Source organism: Ictalurus punctatus, chromosome 9 (assembly GCF_001660625.3).
Source record: "Ictalurus punctatus breed USDA103 chromosome 9, Coco_2.0, whole genome shotgun sequence".
Taxonomy (NCBI): Eukaryota; Metazoa; Chordata; class Actinopteri; order Siluriformes; family Ictaluridae; genus Ictalurus; species Ictalurus punctatus.
The window spans coordinates 8,823,671-8,837,269 of NC_030424.2; the positions used below are offsets into that span (position 1 = coordinate 8,823,671).

Here is a 13,599-nt window from a genome sequence, read left to right on the forward strand (position 1 = left end):
TCTCTCTCTCTCTCTCTCTCTCTCTCTCTCTCTCTCTCTCTCTCATACTCTTTCAAATTAAGTCCAATTTTATTCTTTACAAAATATTGTGTCATCAATATCATAGTGCAACATGAAATGGCCTGTGTACACAGGTCTACATAAAGTACATATAATACAAAGGTAACATAAGTGCATGCAATGTGCAATGTTGTGTTTCTCAGAAGCCAGACGGCATGAAAAAGAACACAAGGACAAGCACAGGGAGAAGTTTGTGGGTCCCTCAAATCCAGCCTGTTTATACTCTGGCTGTAACCTGACCACCACAGGCTGTGAGTGTGCATCCCAGAGCTGCCACCCCCACTTCACCTATGCCAACCGCAGCCAGTGCCAACTAGCCGCAGGTAATTCATTCCAAAATCTATTATTAACCCTAAGATAAGCTACATAGAAGCACTTTTCTCACCTTATTTTTCTAAAACTGAAGTTACCAGAGTGGGAGGTAAAGATTATGTAATGAAGATCTCATCCATTGAAGGTTACACTTATCATACTGTATAACATATGTATCATGTATACAAACCTTCTTGTTCATATTAATTTTCATATTGGGAGGACATTATAAATATGGATACAGGACTGCCTTTAACCACTTTAGATTATAATTACAACTCTGAATAGGACACACATCAAATGCATTTGATTGTTTGTGTACTCTGTTTCAGACTGAAGTGCAACACATAAAGCCAAAATAAATCTCCGTCTCCCAGCATGTGTCCCCCAGTGTGCCAGTATTAAGCCAGGCTTTATGAGGCAGTGCAACCAATGAAACAGAAAACCTTAAAACAGAAAGAACTATTCAAATCTGTACAGGGCCTGTTCACATATTGTCGTAGTAAGAGCCATGTGTGTGTATTGGCAGGATTCTGGGTATGTGGTCAGGAAGCAGCAAGTGATTGATAGTTGGGGATGATTAGGGGATGAAGGCTCAAGCTATGGGTTTAAATATAGACAAATCCCTTTCCTCTCTAGCAATTCTGAAAGGAAACTATGCTCAAAAAACAGTTCTATGACATACTGGAGCTTGGCTAAGCCACACAATATTCATTATGAATAGCTTAGTATATGCTCCTACTGTAAATTGATGTCCGTGTATAATGTGGATCAGAGACAAATGGGCATGGACAGACTTCAGATTTGATGACATTGCTGCACCTTGGCAGATGTCAGGCCTTACTGCAATGATGGCATAAAGAAAGGTTTGTCTGATCTATGGACCTCTGTATCATCATTTGTTTAGATAGCTAGGCTGGGTTTTATAGTCCTGACAATCAGTTATTTTTGTGCATTTAGCTTTTCTCCCTCTAATTGTTGATCTTAACCTGTGATGTAAAGAGAAACTGTCAGCATGCCACAAGGACATATGTAGCTTATTAAGCATTGAGTGGTAGGTTGAATACGTGAGCATTGAAAGGCTCTTGGTTTGTGTATTTTGAAATTTTGAAATACAAAAAAGTTTGTTTAATAAATCTGGAATTCATTTTATTCAAGACAGCTGCAAGAATTATATCATAAACTAATAATCAGGGATGGTTTGTTTAAATGGGCTAGCAGGGCTAATAACCCCTGATAAAAATACCTCAATATAAATGTTCTGTTTTCACATCTACATTAGACTATTTGCCATTAATATATGCCTTACAGCAGAATGGTATGAAAAAAGCAACACTGGCTGATTTCTTTCTAGCCCAGACTGTAGATCAATGCAGCCTATAGGTGAAGTCATGTCAGGTGATTACACAGAATGACAAATCCCCTAGATTTGATTTAGGCTGATATTTTTCAGCCCGCCTTAGCGGACACATTCATAGTATGTCATCATCAGTGATTGAGAAAGCGTAATGAACGTGAACAAGGTAGAGTATTTACACTGTCATCCTTTTCCCTTTTTTTGTCTTTGGAGGAGTATAGTTTGCCCACATCATTCGTATTATGCCATTGATGAGACCTTGTGATGCGGCATATTGCTCAACCCTAATGGTTTCATTCTCAAGCAATTGATAGATAATAGATGGTCAAGTGTGACAATTGAAACTGTCAAATTTGTTATGTCCCCAATTATTCTTTTGCATGCAATACAACAGAATATTTGCTTCTGCTTTATGACTTAACCTATTGTTTTAAATAAAAAAGCAAATGGGTTAAGACTCTTAACCTAATACTTTGTAGCACAGCCTTTTGTGACTGCAATCAAGCACTTTCTGTAGCTCTGAATGAGATTTCTGCACAACTCGACTTCTTGAACAAACTAAAGTTCCCTCAGGTTTGCAGGTTGCCTTTTCCCAACTGCGAATTTCAGTTCTTTCCTAAGATGTTCAATGGGATCGAGACCCAGACTCGTTGCAGGATACTTGAATGTTTTCTTCTAATTCATTCTTTGGTGTTGATGATGTATGACCAAATAACCTGAGCATACTAAGCTGTATGGTTTTTCTCCAAAAATTCCTTGATGGTCTCCTGACATCATCGTGTACTGCACAGATGCAAGGTACCCAGTGCCAGAGACAGCAAAGCAACTCTAGAACACCAATGAGCCTTTTCTTAGAAAATCTCATTTTTCTTTCTGTAAACATAGAGTTGGTGTGATTTACCAAAAAGCTCACTGTCCAAAGAACATTCTCCTAAAATGACTGTAGCTTTTCAACATGCATTTAGGCAAATACCAGTCAGGATTTTTTGTTCCTCTGTAAGAAGTGTGGTCTTACCACAGAGTCCTTTTTCCAAAACAAAACTGAGCACCTTGAGCTTAAAGGTCAGCTTGGTTCTGTCTTAAAGTTTTCCTGTGCTCTTTCCCCACCATTTGAACAATCCTTTTCTTTAATATTGGATAATTTTTTCTCTTGTAGCCATGTCCAGGAATGTTGGCTACAGTCCCAAAAGCTTTAAAATCCTTCATAATATTGGCAACACCGAACACAGGAATATTAATCCCTTTGGGGATGGTCTTGTAGCCTTTATGTTGACCTAGATTGGCTATTACCTTCTTTGTAACCTCCTCAGATTCTCTGCCTTTCCTTCTCTTTTTCATGTGTAGTGTTATAGACACAGTGACACAACACAGCAACAGCAGTACTTATCTACATTCAAACTGCCTGTGTCTGCATGACACTTCATATAAAATATAATTATTTCCTGTTTTATTGACAGGGATGGTTCTAGGGGAGTTCAGGGATTGAGTGCCCCTGTGTCACCAATCTTGGACCCACCTGTGACCTCCTAAATATATAATTATATAGCTGAACCCAGTGCTTTAACAATGACACAATAAATGTGAGTAGACTATATCGGAATGAATTTCACTGGAGCACAAAGTGACTTCTCAGTGAGTGGAGTCATAACACATAAGGCTATAATCCTTAAGTTTTGCATTCAAAAGTTCAAACTAAAATAAAATGAGGATGGAAAAATAGAAATCAACTGAATTATTACTAAAGCAAAAATAAGAATGTTAGGATTTTTTCCCTCTGAGCTCAGATTAAAATGCTTCTGAAGAAAAGGGTTTTGAAATCAAGAGCTCTATAGGGAAAACAGTGATCAATCTACTCACATGCTCCATTATTCACTGCGCCAATCCAGGATTAGCTAATATTTGATTTGATATTAACAGACATGAGTTTCCACGTGTGCACAGATAGTCACGTTATGTCAAATTGGATTGTAACAGAAGAAACATTATTTTAAAAGAATGGCAAATGGTGGCTAACCAGGCAAAAAATGCATTTTTAAAGCTGTGACGTAATTTCCTAAAAAATATAAACATAACGTCTACAGTATAGGTCACTTTGTATGCATACCTGACGGAGATTCATCTATTGCCATTGAAACCCCGGATATAAAACGAAAGAGAAATCCCAAAGCTGCGCACTTATTTTTATTTGTACCTGCTTGCAACATTTTCAGGCAAATGTAATTGCTTCTATTTCCCAAAATGTAAATTAATACACACTAGTAGCCTAATTTAAACCACCACACACAATTATTGGCACCCTTTTAGTCAATACTTTGTGCTACCTCCCTTTGCCAAGATAACAGCTCTGAATCTTCTCCTATAATGCCTGATGAGGTTGGAGAATACATGGCAAGGCGTCTGAGACCATTCCTCCATACAGAATCTCTCCAGCTCCTTCACATTTCGAGGTCCACGCTGGTGGACTCTCATCTTCAGTTCACCCCACAGGTTTTATATGGGTTTCAAGTCAGGGGACTGGGATGGCCACCTTGATTTTGTGGTCAGAAACCATTTTTGTGTTGATATTGATTTATGTTTTGGATCATTGTCCTGTTGGAGTCCCAACAACGGCCCATTTTAAGCTTTCTGGCAGAGCCTGTCAGGGTTTCATTTAATATCTGTTGATATTTGATAGTCCATGATGCCATGTATCCTAACAAAATGTCAAGGTCCTCTGGCAGAAAAACAGCCCCAAAAGCATTAAAGAGCCACCACCATATTTAACCGTGGGCATGAGGTACTTTTCCATATGGCTACCTCTGTGTGCGTGCCTAAACCACCTCTGGTGTTTATTGCCAAAAAGCTCTATTTTGGTTTCATCTGACCATAGAACCCAATCGCATTTGAAGTTCCAGTAGTGTCTGGCATACTGAAGGTGCTTGAGTTTGTTTTTGGATGAGAGTAGAGGCTTTTTTCTTGAAACCCTTCCAAACAACTTGTGGTGATGTAGGTGATTTAAGATTGGAGTTTTGGATACTTTTTGACCCCAAGATGCAACTAGCTTCTGCAATTCTCCAGCTGAGGAAATCCTTAAATACTTGGAGATTTTTTGGCCACTCGAACCATCCTCTTTATAATGCACTGAGACAGTATAGACACATGTCCAATTCCAGGTTGAATCATAACATTTCTAGTTGACTGGGACTTCTTAATTATTGCCTTAATGGTGGAAATTGGCAGTTCCTAGTCACCAAGGTGTACTAAAAAATGTAAAATATTAGTGTAAATATACTTCAAATATATTTTTCTCATATGAATTCATAGGGGTGCCAATAATTGTTGTACACCTATATTCAACAGATTTTTTTTTTTATAAAGACTGACTGTTTTTGCAATTGTTTATCCATTTTTGTGAATTTTTTTTAACAAAAAGATCAACAATAACAATAAATAAATAATAAATACAAATTTTCACAGCTTTCTTTGTTCATATTTACCAAGGGTGCCAATATTAGTGTTGGGCACGTGAATATACTTGAATGTTACATACAGGTCATACCAAATTACTTTCACCACCCTAATTATCCTTACTTGTCTGATTAGCAAATTCACAGGAATCAGATTTTTTCCCCCCAGTAGATAGTATAAAGTGTGAACATTTTAAATACATTAAATACATTCTAAATACACAGTGAATTCTGGCCTCCTCCACTCAAAGCTGGTCATGTTGGTCGGGGTGGCTGTGGTTCAGGTGGTACAGTGGGTTGTCCACTAATCGCAGGGTTGGCGGTTTGATTCCCGGGTCACATGACTCCACATGCCGAAGTGTCCTTGGGCAAGACACTGAACCCCAAGTTGCTCCCGATGGCAAGTTAGCGCCTTGCATGGCAGCTCTGCTACCATTGGTGTGTGAATGGGTGAATGAGACACAGTGTAAAGCGCTTTGGATAAAAGCGCTATATAAGTGCGCAATTTACCATTTATCATGTTGCTAGCTGTTTAGGTGTCATTGTGCTGCACTGATTTAAGAGACAAATTCATAGCTTTTTGTCTTAACAAGACTGATTTATGTTTCAATGACTGGTCTCTCAATGTGTGTTTAAAGGAATTAAAGTGAATTTTCTAGTAAGTATGTGAGCACTATTTGGTTCCAGATAAGTAAAGAAGCCAGCAATGGTTGGAAACATGTTCATCTTCCAATTACTAAGAGTTATACTGAAGTTAAAGTTGCATGTGCTCACAATTTTACTTTTTATATGTAATGAACAACAGACATGTCTAAAAACCTACCAATCCTGGGATATCATTGTATTTGGCATTGTGCCAAAGACGTGTTGGTCTTGTGGGGTAGCTGGGTTTGGCTCTGATTCAGCTTTGTGAAACAAAAAATTTTGTATTTTTTTCAGAATTCCTTAAACCTTCTTGAAATATTGGCATCTTTTTCCCAGGCCCCTCACTCTTGCACAGACCATTTTAGTGGGTGTAACGCTTCTAATCATTCATGTTAATGAACCGCAGCCATGATTGGCCGACAAACACGCTTCTGTCTTCCAATACGCCCTTGCAAATGGAAACAAACTCACCCAGTAGGCTATACTAGTTGGCTCAGTCACAAGGGATCATTGTAAATAATAGTTTATTTATCCTGCATGCCTGATGCTAATCAAATTAAGTTATTAAAGTTTGTATTTTCTTTTGGATTTCAGTCGGAGGGACCTGTATCCAAAGAAAACAACCCTAATACTGTCCCCCAAATCGAAGCAGCAGTTTTTAAATATTAAATTATCATGTTTCACGTCATTGCATTTAACATCAACTTCAGGGAAAAAAAAAAACATTCAGAAAAATGCCAAGTGACGTCAAGCACTTTCTTACCCCCTGACCAATCAGGTTTCCAGTTGAGGGAAAACAAGAATAATAAACCGTGGCAGTGCAAAATGAGTTGTATTAGTCAGGTAATATAAGGGGGCTTATGACATGTGGAATCGAAAATATTTCCCTGCCCATGTTCCATTGCCAGTACATATAATGTAACTAAAAATAACAACTTGTCTATTTTCGGGACAGTCACTGGAACACAATGTGATGGTCCCACTGTAGGTGCATGTAGTTGAGTCACAAAAGCAGGTTTTTATCTTTTATATCTTTTGATGTTCCGTCTCCAAAGCTATAGTGAAGGCAAACCTCCTCAACTCCTCCTCAGCTCCAGTGTTATTTAATCTTTATTATTGATAATAAATGTAAATAATTATAATAAATGTAATAAATGACAGGCCATACTGGTTTGAGCTGAGAGGATGTCTTAGAGTAACTCAAATAGAAGATTGCAAAAGACCAGTCAACATTTTTCCAATCTTCAATTGTCTGGTTTCTGTGATCCTCTGCCCACTGCAGCCACAGATTCCTCCTCTTGGCTCACAGGAGTGGAGCCCAATGTGGTCTTCTGCCATTCCACCTCAAGTTTTGGGACGCTGTGCATTCTGAGATCCTTTTCTGCTCAGAATGGTTGTAAAGAGTAGTTATTTGAGCTACCATAGCCTTCCTTTCAGATCGAACCAGTCTGGCTATTCTCCTCTGACCTTTTTTATGAGACTGCAGTCATCTATCATTTAGTATTCAATGAAACATTTAGCTATGGTCTAATGTCGAATTCCAAGGCAGACAATAGTCACTAGACACAGTAGATAATGGCATTGCCTTTGTACAGCAGAATGATGCACAGTAGTCATAACTTCAGATCATTCTTGGACTTTTTAAGATCTCAAAGCAGGAGAATAGACGTATAATCCACCTGTATCATCTCTATGTCTATAAACCTCTGGGCCAGTCTGCATTTTTGGCATGTTCAGCTCTTTTCTAGTATAATAGTGACTCAAGCCATGTCATGGTGATGCCATGCTGTGAAGTGGAACTGCCAGATGGATTACTTCAGCCTCGGACCACCTGTAAATATTCCTTTTTCTTGTTCCCCATCTCCCATTTACACTCTACGTTAGTTCTGCATGATTGGCGTCTCTTTGTGCCATGGCTGTTGTGCTGTCCAGACAACTGCTGGCTGGCAAAAGAACAATGTGGCCTTCACTGAGTTTACTAAGTGTTGTCTGCTGAAGAACAGGTCACAGTGTGTCTGTGGGTTTGTTTGTATGGCGTACTAACTGTTCCACTCCTTTCACCATCATTCTCTAAGTTGTTCTCATGCCATATAGCATGAAGTAGCTGAAAGAGCTGCTTATTTTCTCATCATGAGCTCTTTTTGATCTGTTGACAGAAACTGGGTGAGTATGAGACAGAGAGAAAGAGAATTTAACAATAACTGTTGTATTAAAACCATGACCACTTGTATTCAAATCCAGCACAGAGTATATTGAAGAGTGCTTTGTTGCCTAGTGAATGTACTCAATACATCTTAGTGGCTTAAGACAGTTAGGTCCAGGACCCCCAGGGGTCTGTGAAGCATAGCCAGGGAGTCTGTGACAAGTCTTGTCTATAAATAATGTCAACTTGGAGCTAATATTGTTGGAACATTCAGGAACAGAAAGCTCTGTGGTTCTAATAAGTAGACAAAAACAATTGCTGTACACATTATATATTATTTAAATAATGTTCATGAAATAAATCTCTGAGAGAGTATGGGGAAATTATTTTACAGTTACAAACTTTTGTGGCTACAAAAGTTTTGAGAAACCCTGGTTTAACTTGTATCTAATATCTAAAAGAAATACCTTATAGAACCTTCAAGATGTCACCTTAAAGATTAATCTAAACATATGAGAAAATAATAGCTATGCTATAAATGTGGATCTATTCTAAAACATTATTCTAAAACATTAAAATGTAATATATTTAAAAAGAACATATTAAAGAAAGATTTGCCATCCTGTTTTGTTACCCTAAGTATGGGCTAGTTGAGGTTATGTGTTAATTTAAAGATCTTTAAACTGATGATATTGCTTACTCTTTTACTGTCTTTGGTGTTTCTGAGACTGTTATAACCTGGTTTAGATCTTATCTCTCTGATTGCCACCAGTTTGTTTTTATGAGTGGTTTCAGGTCTGTTCCTACTGGTGTCCCTCAGGGATCCATTTTAGGCCCCTTACTTTTAGTATTTATATATTTCCTCTTGGATTGCTCTTAATATAACTCAGGTGTAATTATCACTTATATACAGATGATACTCAGATTTATATTCACACTAAGCCTGGTCAAAATGTGGATGTTTCTTTTCTTTCACATTGTAATTCTGAGATAAAAACATGGATGACCCCAAAACCTTTTGTCTTAATAGTGATAAGACAGAGGTTTTGCTGATTGGCTCTTCTCACCTGCTTCGTAAATCTGGTTCACTAATGTTGAAGGTAAACGGCTCTGCTTAGTTCCAACCTAAATAAAAAAATCTAGTAGTCATATCTGATTCGAGTTTGTCTTTTGAACTACACGTACAATCTACTGTCAGGAATTCCTTTTTTCATCTCAGAATAGGCTTCGCCTTATGCTGTCTTCTCCTATGACTGAAAGGCTTATCAACACTTTTGTTTTTATTTGAATTGATTACTGCAATGCACTTTTTGCTGGGGTTTCTAAAGCCACACTAAATAAAGTGCACTGTGTGCAAAATTCTGAGGCTAGGATCCTGACTGGTGTCAGGAGCAATGAACATATTACTCCAATATTGAAGTCCTTGCACTGTCTCCCAGTCAGGTTTCACGTTGATTTTAAAATCCTTATGCTCACATATAAGGCACTGCATAGTCTGTCTCTCGGTATCTGTCTGCACTTTTAACTTTATATACTCCCAAGCGTCATTTGCGCTCCTCTCAAGGTGGCTTAGTGGCTGTCCCACAGACACGTTTGTGATCTGTAAGGGACGGGATGCACAGAAATTAAGCATTTATAAATCTAACCTAAAAGCAAATTTTTTAGGTTAGCTTTTTCTTAATGGTTTTAACCATTTTGTATTCAAGTCTGGGTTTTTGTACATTTTGGGTTTTTATCTGTGTCTTGAGAAGCTGCTTTAAAGGTACTATATAAAATAGCTGTTTATTCTTCTTCCTCCTCTTCTTCTTCTTCTTCTTCTTCTTCTTATTATTATTATTACTTGTTCTCCCCATGCTGCGGGGGTTTCCTCTGGGTACTCCGGTTTCCTCCCCCAGTCCAAAGACATGCATGGTAGGCTGATTGGCATGTCCAAATTGTCCATAGTGTATGGGTGGGTGTGTGAGTGTGTATGTGATTGTGCCCTGCGATGGATTGGCACCCTGTCCAGGGTGTACCCCTCCTTGTGCCCGATGCTCCCTGGGATAGACTCCAGGTTTCCCCGTGGCCCTGAAAAGGATTAAGCGGTATAGAAGATGGATGGATGGATGGATGTATTATTATTATTACTAAATATTAGCATATTTTCCACTCAACTCTTAAATGAAGGGAAACTTAAGTAGCTTTATCTCAGACTTCAACAATAGCACAAAAGACTTTTGTCAGGAAAGCACTTTTGTTTCATGTGTTCAGCATCATAAAGGCTTGGGTCGCCTTCGGTCACACTGCGTATCTGACAAAGACGGGAAGGGTGTACTACACTATGCACCCAAACAGAACACACACACATACAAAAGCCAAATTACACTCAGAAACTTCTATTACAGTCCAGTGTACTGACATTTTTATTCTCAAATATTGACTAAGCAAGAAAGTGGATACTCTGGTGTATTTATGGAGGAGGTGGAGTAGCCCATCCCATGTTCCTACTCTTTATAGATTCCACTTATTTCCAAACGTCTACCGCTGACTAGAACATTTTATCATGCTTATTCATCTCCATAACATCTCTCAAGTAGCTTACCATCAGTCAAGCATTCCTATTTCATTAGTTCACTCCTCTGACATCACCTGCAGATCTAAAGCACAACCAGACTTGAATATCTGATATCAGAGTATCTGTTTTTTTGCGTGTACAAACTATATAAAACGAAGCCCACGCAAGAGCAGCTGCACTGAGGCAGCTTTGTTCCTCACTGACTAGTATCCAAAGTCAGTCTCTGAACAGTGCTTGCATTGTGTACTTCTTTTTTTCCATGAGTAAACCCCGGCTTGTCAACACAGCCTCCTCTGCCTGCAGGAGACGCGCGGGAAAAGAGTGCGTGGAGGAAACTGCCGCCCTTGTGTCCTCTGCTAAAAAGAAAAGCACATTTATAAAGCTGTTTTTCTTTCATGAATGAGCGTTGGATGTGCCAGATGTGTATGCATTGTCTACAATGGGCTATTTAATGAACTAATTTCCATGTCCAACTTATCCCGCTCTGTGTGGCGTTTCCTCTTTCTGTGTGTGTGTGTGTGTGTGTGTGTGTGTGTGTTGCCTGGATCTACCAGTTGCTAAGCGTTTTGTAGTATCTTCCCATTCTACCAATAGCAAGCAAATTAGAGGCCATTTGGGTAGATTGAATTTATCAAGCATGTCAAAAGAGGCCTTTGTGTCTTTGTTGGATAAACACAAGAGAATAGCCACTATTGTGGTGCAAAGATTGCTTCCATAGTCACTGACTAGCTAATTATCCTAGATCCTCCCACAGGACACACAGTGGTCCTGAAATACTTTTGCTGTTAAATTCATCCTGCTTGCCGCCCCCAAGTTTCCTATTGTGCCTTTAACCATACAATCTGAAAAAAGGCATTAAACTGTACCACTGTCCTTGTCACTGGGATAGTACCCTAAAAGCGCACAACTTTTGTACCTTTAGTAAGTCTATTTTACTTATAAATTTAATGAAGTGTAAGTTTTAACTAGAGATGCACCGATGTATCGGCCAATAATCTGTATCGGCCGACAAAGGCAATTTTTCACGATAGTTTAAAAACATCCGATAATCAGAGCCGATTATATCCTGTAAGTCAAAAGAGGGCGGGAAAACACATTGATTTCGTGCTGTGTGTAAAGAAGATGTCTCTTGTGTGGAATGATGACAAAACTGCAGTCTGTAATCTCTGCACTGCTAAAATTCGATAAAATTTTACACCGGATGCTGCAACAGTGAAGCGGGAGTTTCGGCATCGAGTCTAATTTATTTATTTATTTTTTTGCCGCACTGCTTGCTCTGAATTAAAGGGCCAGTACACTGTTGAAAGATTTAAATGAAGGGTTGACAGTATATATTCCACAGAAAAATATATTTGTAGAGTAGTATATTTCATATCCACTGGAGCGGACACTTCAGTAACTTTTTTAAAAATGTATGTAAAAGTAAAATGAAGGTAAATAAAAATTTATGCCTAAAAAAGAGTAAAAAGACACTTGATCCTGATTCTTCATCAGGATTTCATAATTCATGCATGAAATGGTTAAAACTTTACTCTAAAAGGTTATTACCAGTCGTAGTACAAGTATGTCCATCCATCCATTTTCCATACCGCTTATCCTACACAGGGTTGTAGGGCACCTGGACCTGTCCCAAGGAACTCGGGGCCCAAGGCAGGGGACACCCTGGATGGGGTGCCAACCCATCACAGGGCACAAATGTACACACACTCCGGACAATTTAGAGATGCCAGTCAGCCTACAGTGCATGTCTTTGGACTGGTGGAGGAAACCGGAGTACCCGGAGGAAACCCCCAAAGTACAGGGAGAACATTCATACTCCATGCACACAGGAGGAGTGAGGCAAACCTCTGCTACTCTAACCCCGCAGGTGCTAACCACTAAGCCACCATACCCCCAAGTATGTACCTGAAATAAATTAAAGGTATATTAGATCCACATATCCATGTGAAATATACATATTAAAGGTACAACGGATAATTGAAATGATTAACCTCTTTAGTTATCAAAGTATTTAGCTCGGTTTGTTTCCCTGGTTTAAGTAGCGTTCTTAAGAAACACATATGCTTGTTCATTCACTTAGTCTACTAAGCTTGCTCTTTATAACATTAGAAGGTTGGTTTTAAATGAAAGGCATTAGCTAGTTGGATTGAGTAGGGTTGCAGGGAAGAAGAACAAAAATTGTTTCAGTATGGAAAAGCACTTCCGTACAGCTGTAAGTAAAGTACATTTTTGTTTTCGTTGCATTGGAATCCCTCATTGATAGTGACTGATTGTCAAGAACAACATACTGGGTAAGAGCTGTTATTTTCACTCACGTAGTGTTGTTTGTAGCCAGGGTTTGCTGCAGGACTGGTTGCTGCTGTGTAGTAATGAACTCCTTATGCTGAGTTTTATGTTGAATATGTTTTATCAGATTACTTGTATTTAGTGATGAGGCTATTGTACCTCCTCATGATATTTTTCACAGAGCACAGTTTACAGTCTACTTTGCTTTAATTGCCATCATTAATTGTTGAAATGACAGCTGTCTGGACATTTCTTGTCATCTGTTCTTTAGTGTACACTAAGCTTATGTCACATATTGTCACTGGTATCGGAGGTTTGTTGGAGCATTTTTTACAAATTGGAATAAATGAGCACAGTGCTGAACTGATACTGATACCAGTATCGGTATCTATGCTTCCTTACTATCAATGGGTTTATTAATGGAATTAATTTGAACCACCATAACAACCATCCTATTTGAGTATAGCCTTTGGCTACAGACTTCTGCACACAAGTTGATGATTACTCAATTTACTCACATAATACTCACGCAATCTTGCACTGATGTATGCTAAATGTATTTGATCATCCTTACATTTTCCAGAGAGATTTCTCAACTCGTCTCAATATATATTTGTAACAGACCAACTTGAATGAATGCAATTGGAAAGTTGGAGAAATCTCCCAAATTAGGCCGCTGACTATTTATTTGATTTATTTGAATGAAGTGTAGGATCCAAAGGCTGTTAAATAAGGGCTTGCAGCATACCTTAATGCAAGAGGCCTTTTTCCTTTTCTCCAAGTTAGTATGTATTGA

General features: G+C 38.6%; 1 protein-coding gene across 1 annotated transcript in view; it reads left to right on the forward strand.

Moving 5' to 3' along the window:
• Positions 1–13,599, forward strand: part of LOC108269994 (cysteine-rich motor neuron 1 protein) — a 64,905-nt gene that overhangs the window by 11,817 nt on the left and 39,489 nt on the right. The window contains exon 3 of the mRNA XM_053682450.1: positions 204–383. Within this exon, the coding sequence (XP_053538425.1) occupies positions 204–383 (180 nt within the window). The remainder of the gene's footprint in view (positions 1–203; positions 384–13,599) is intronic.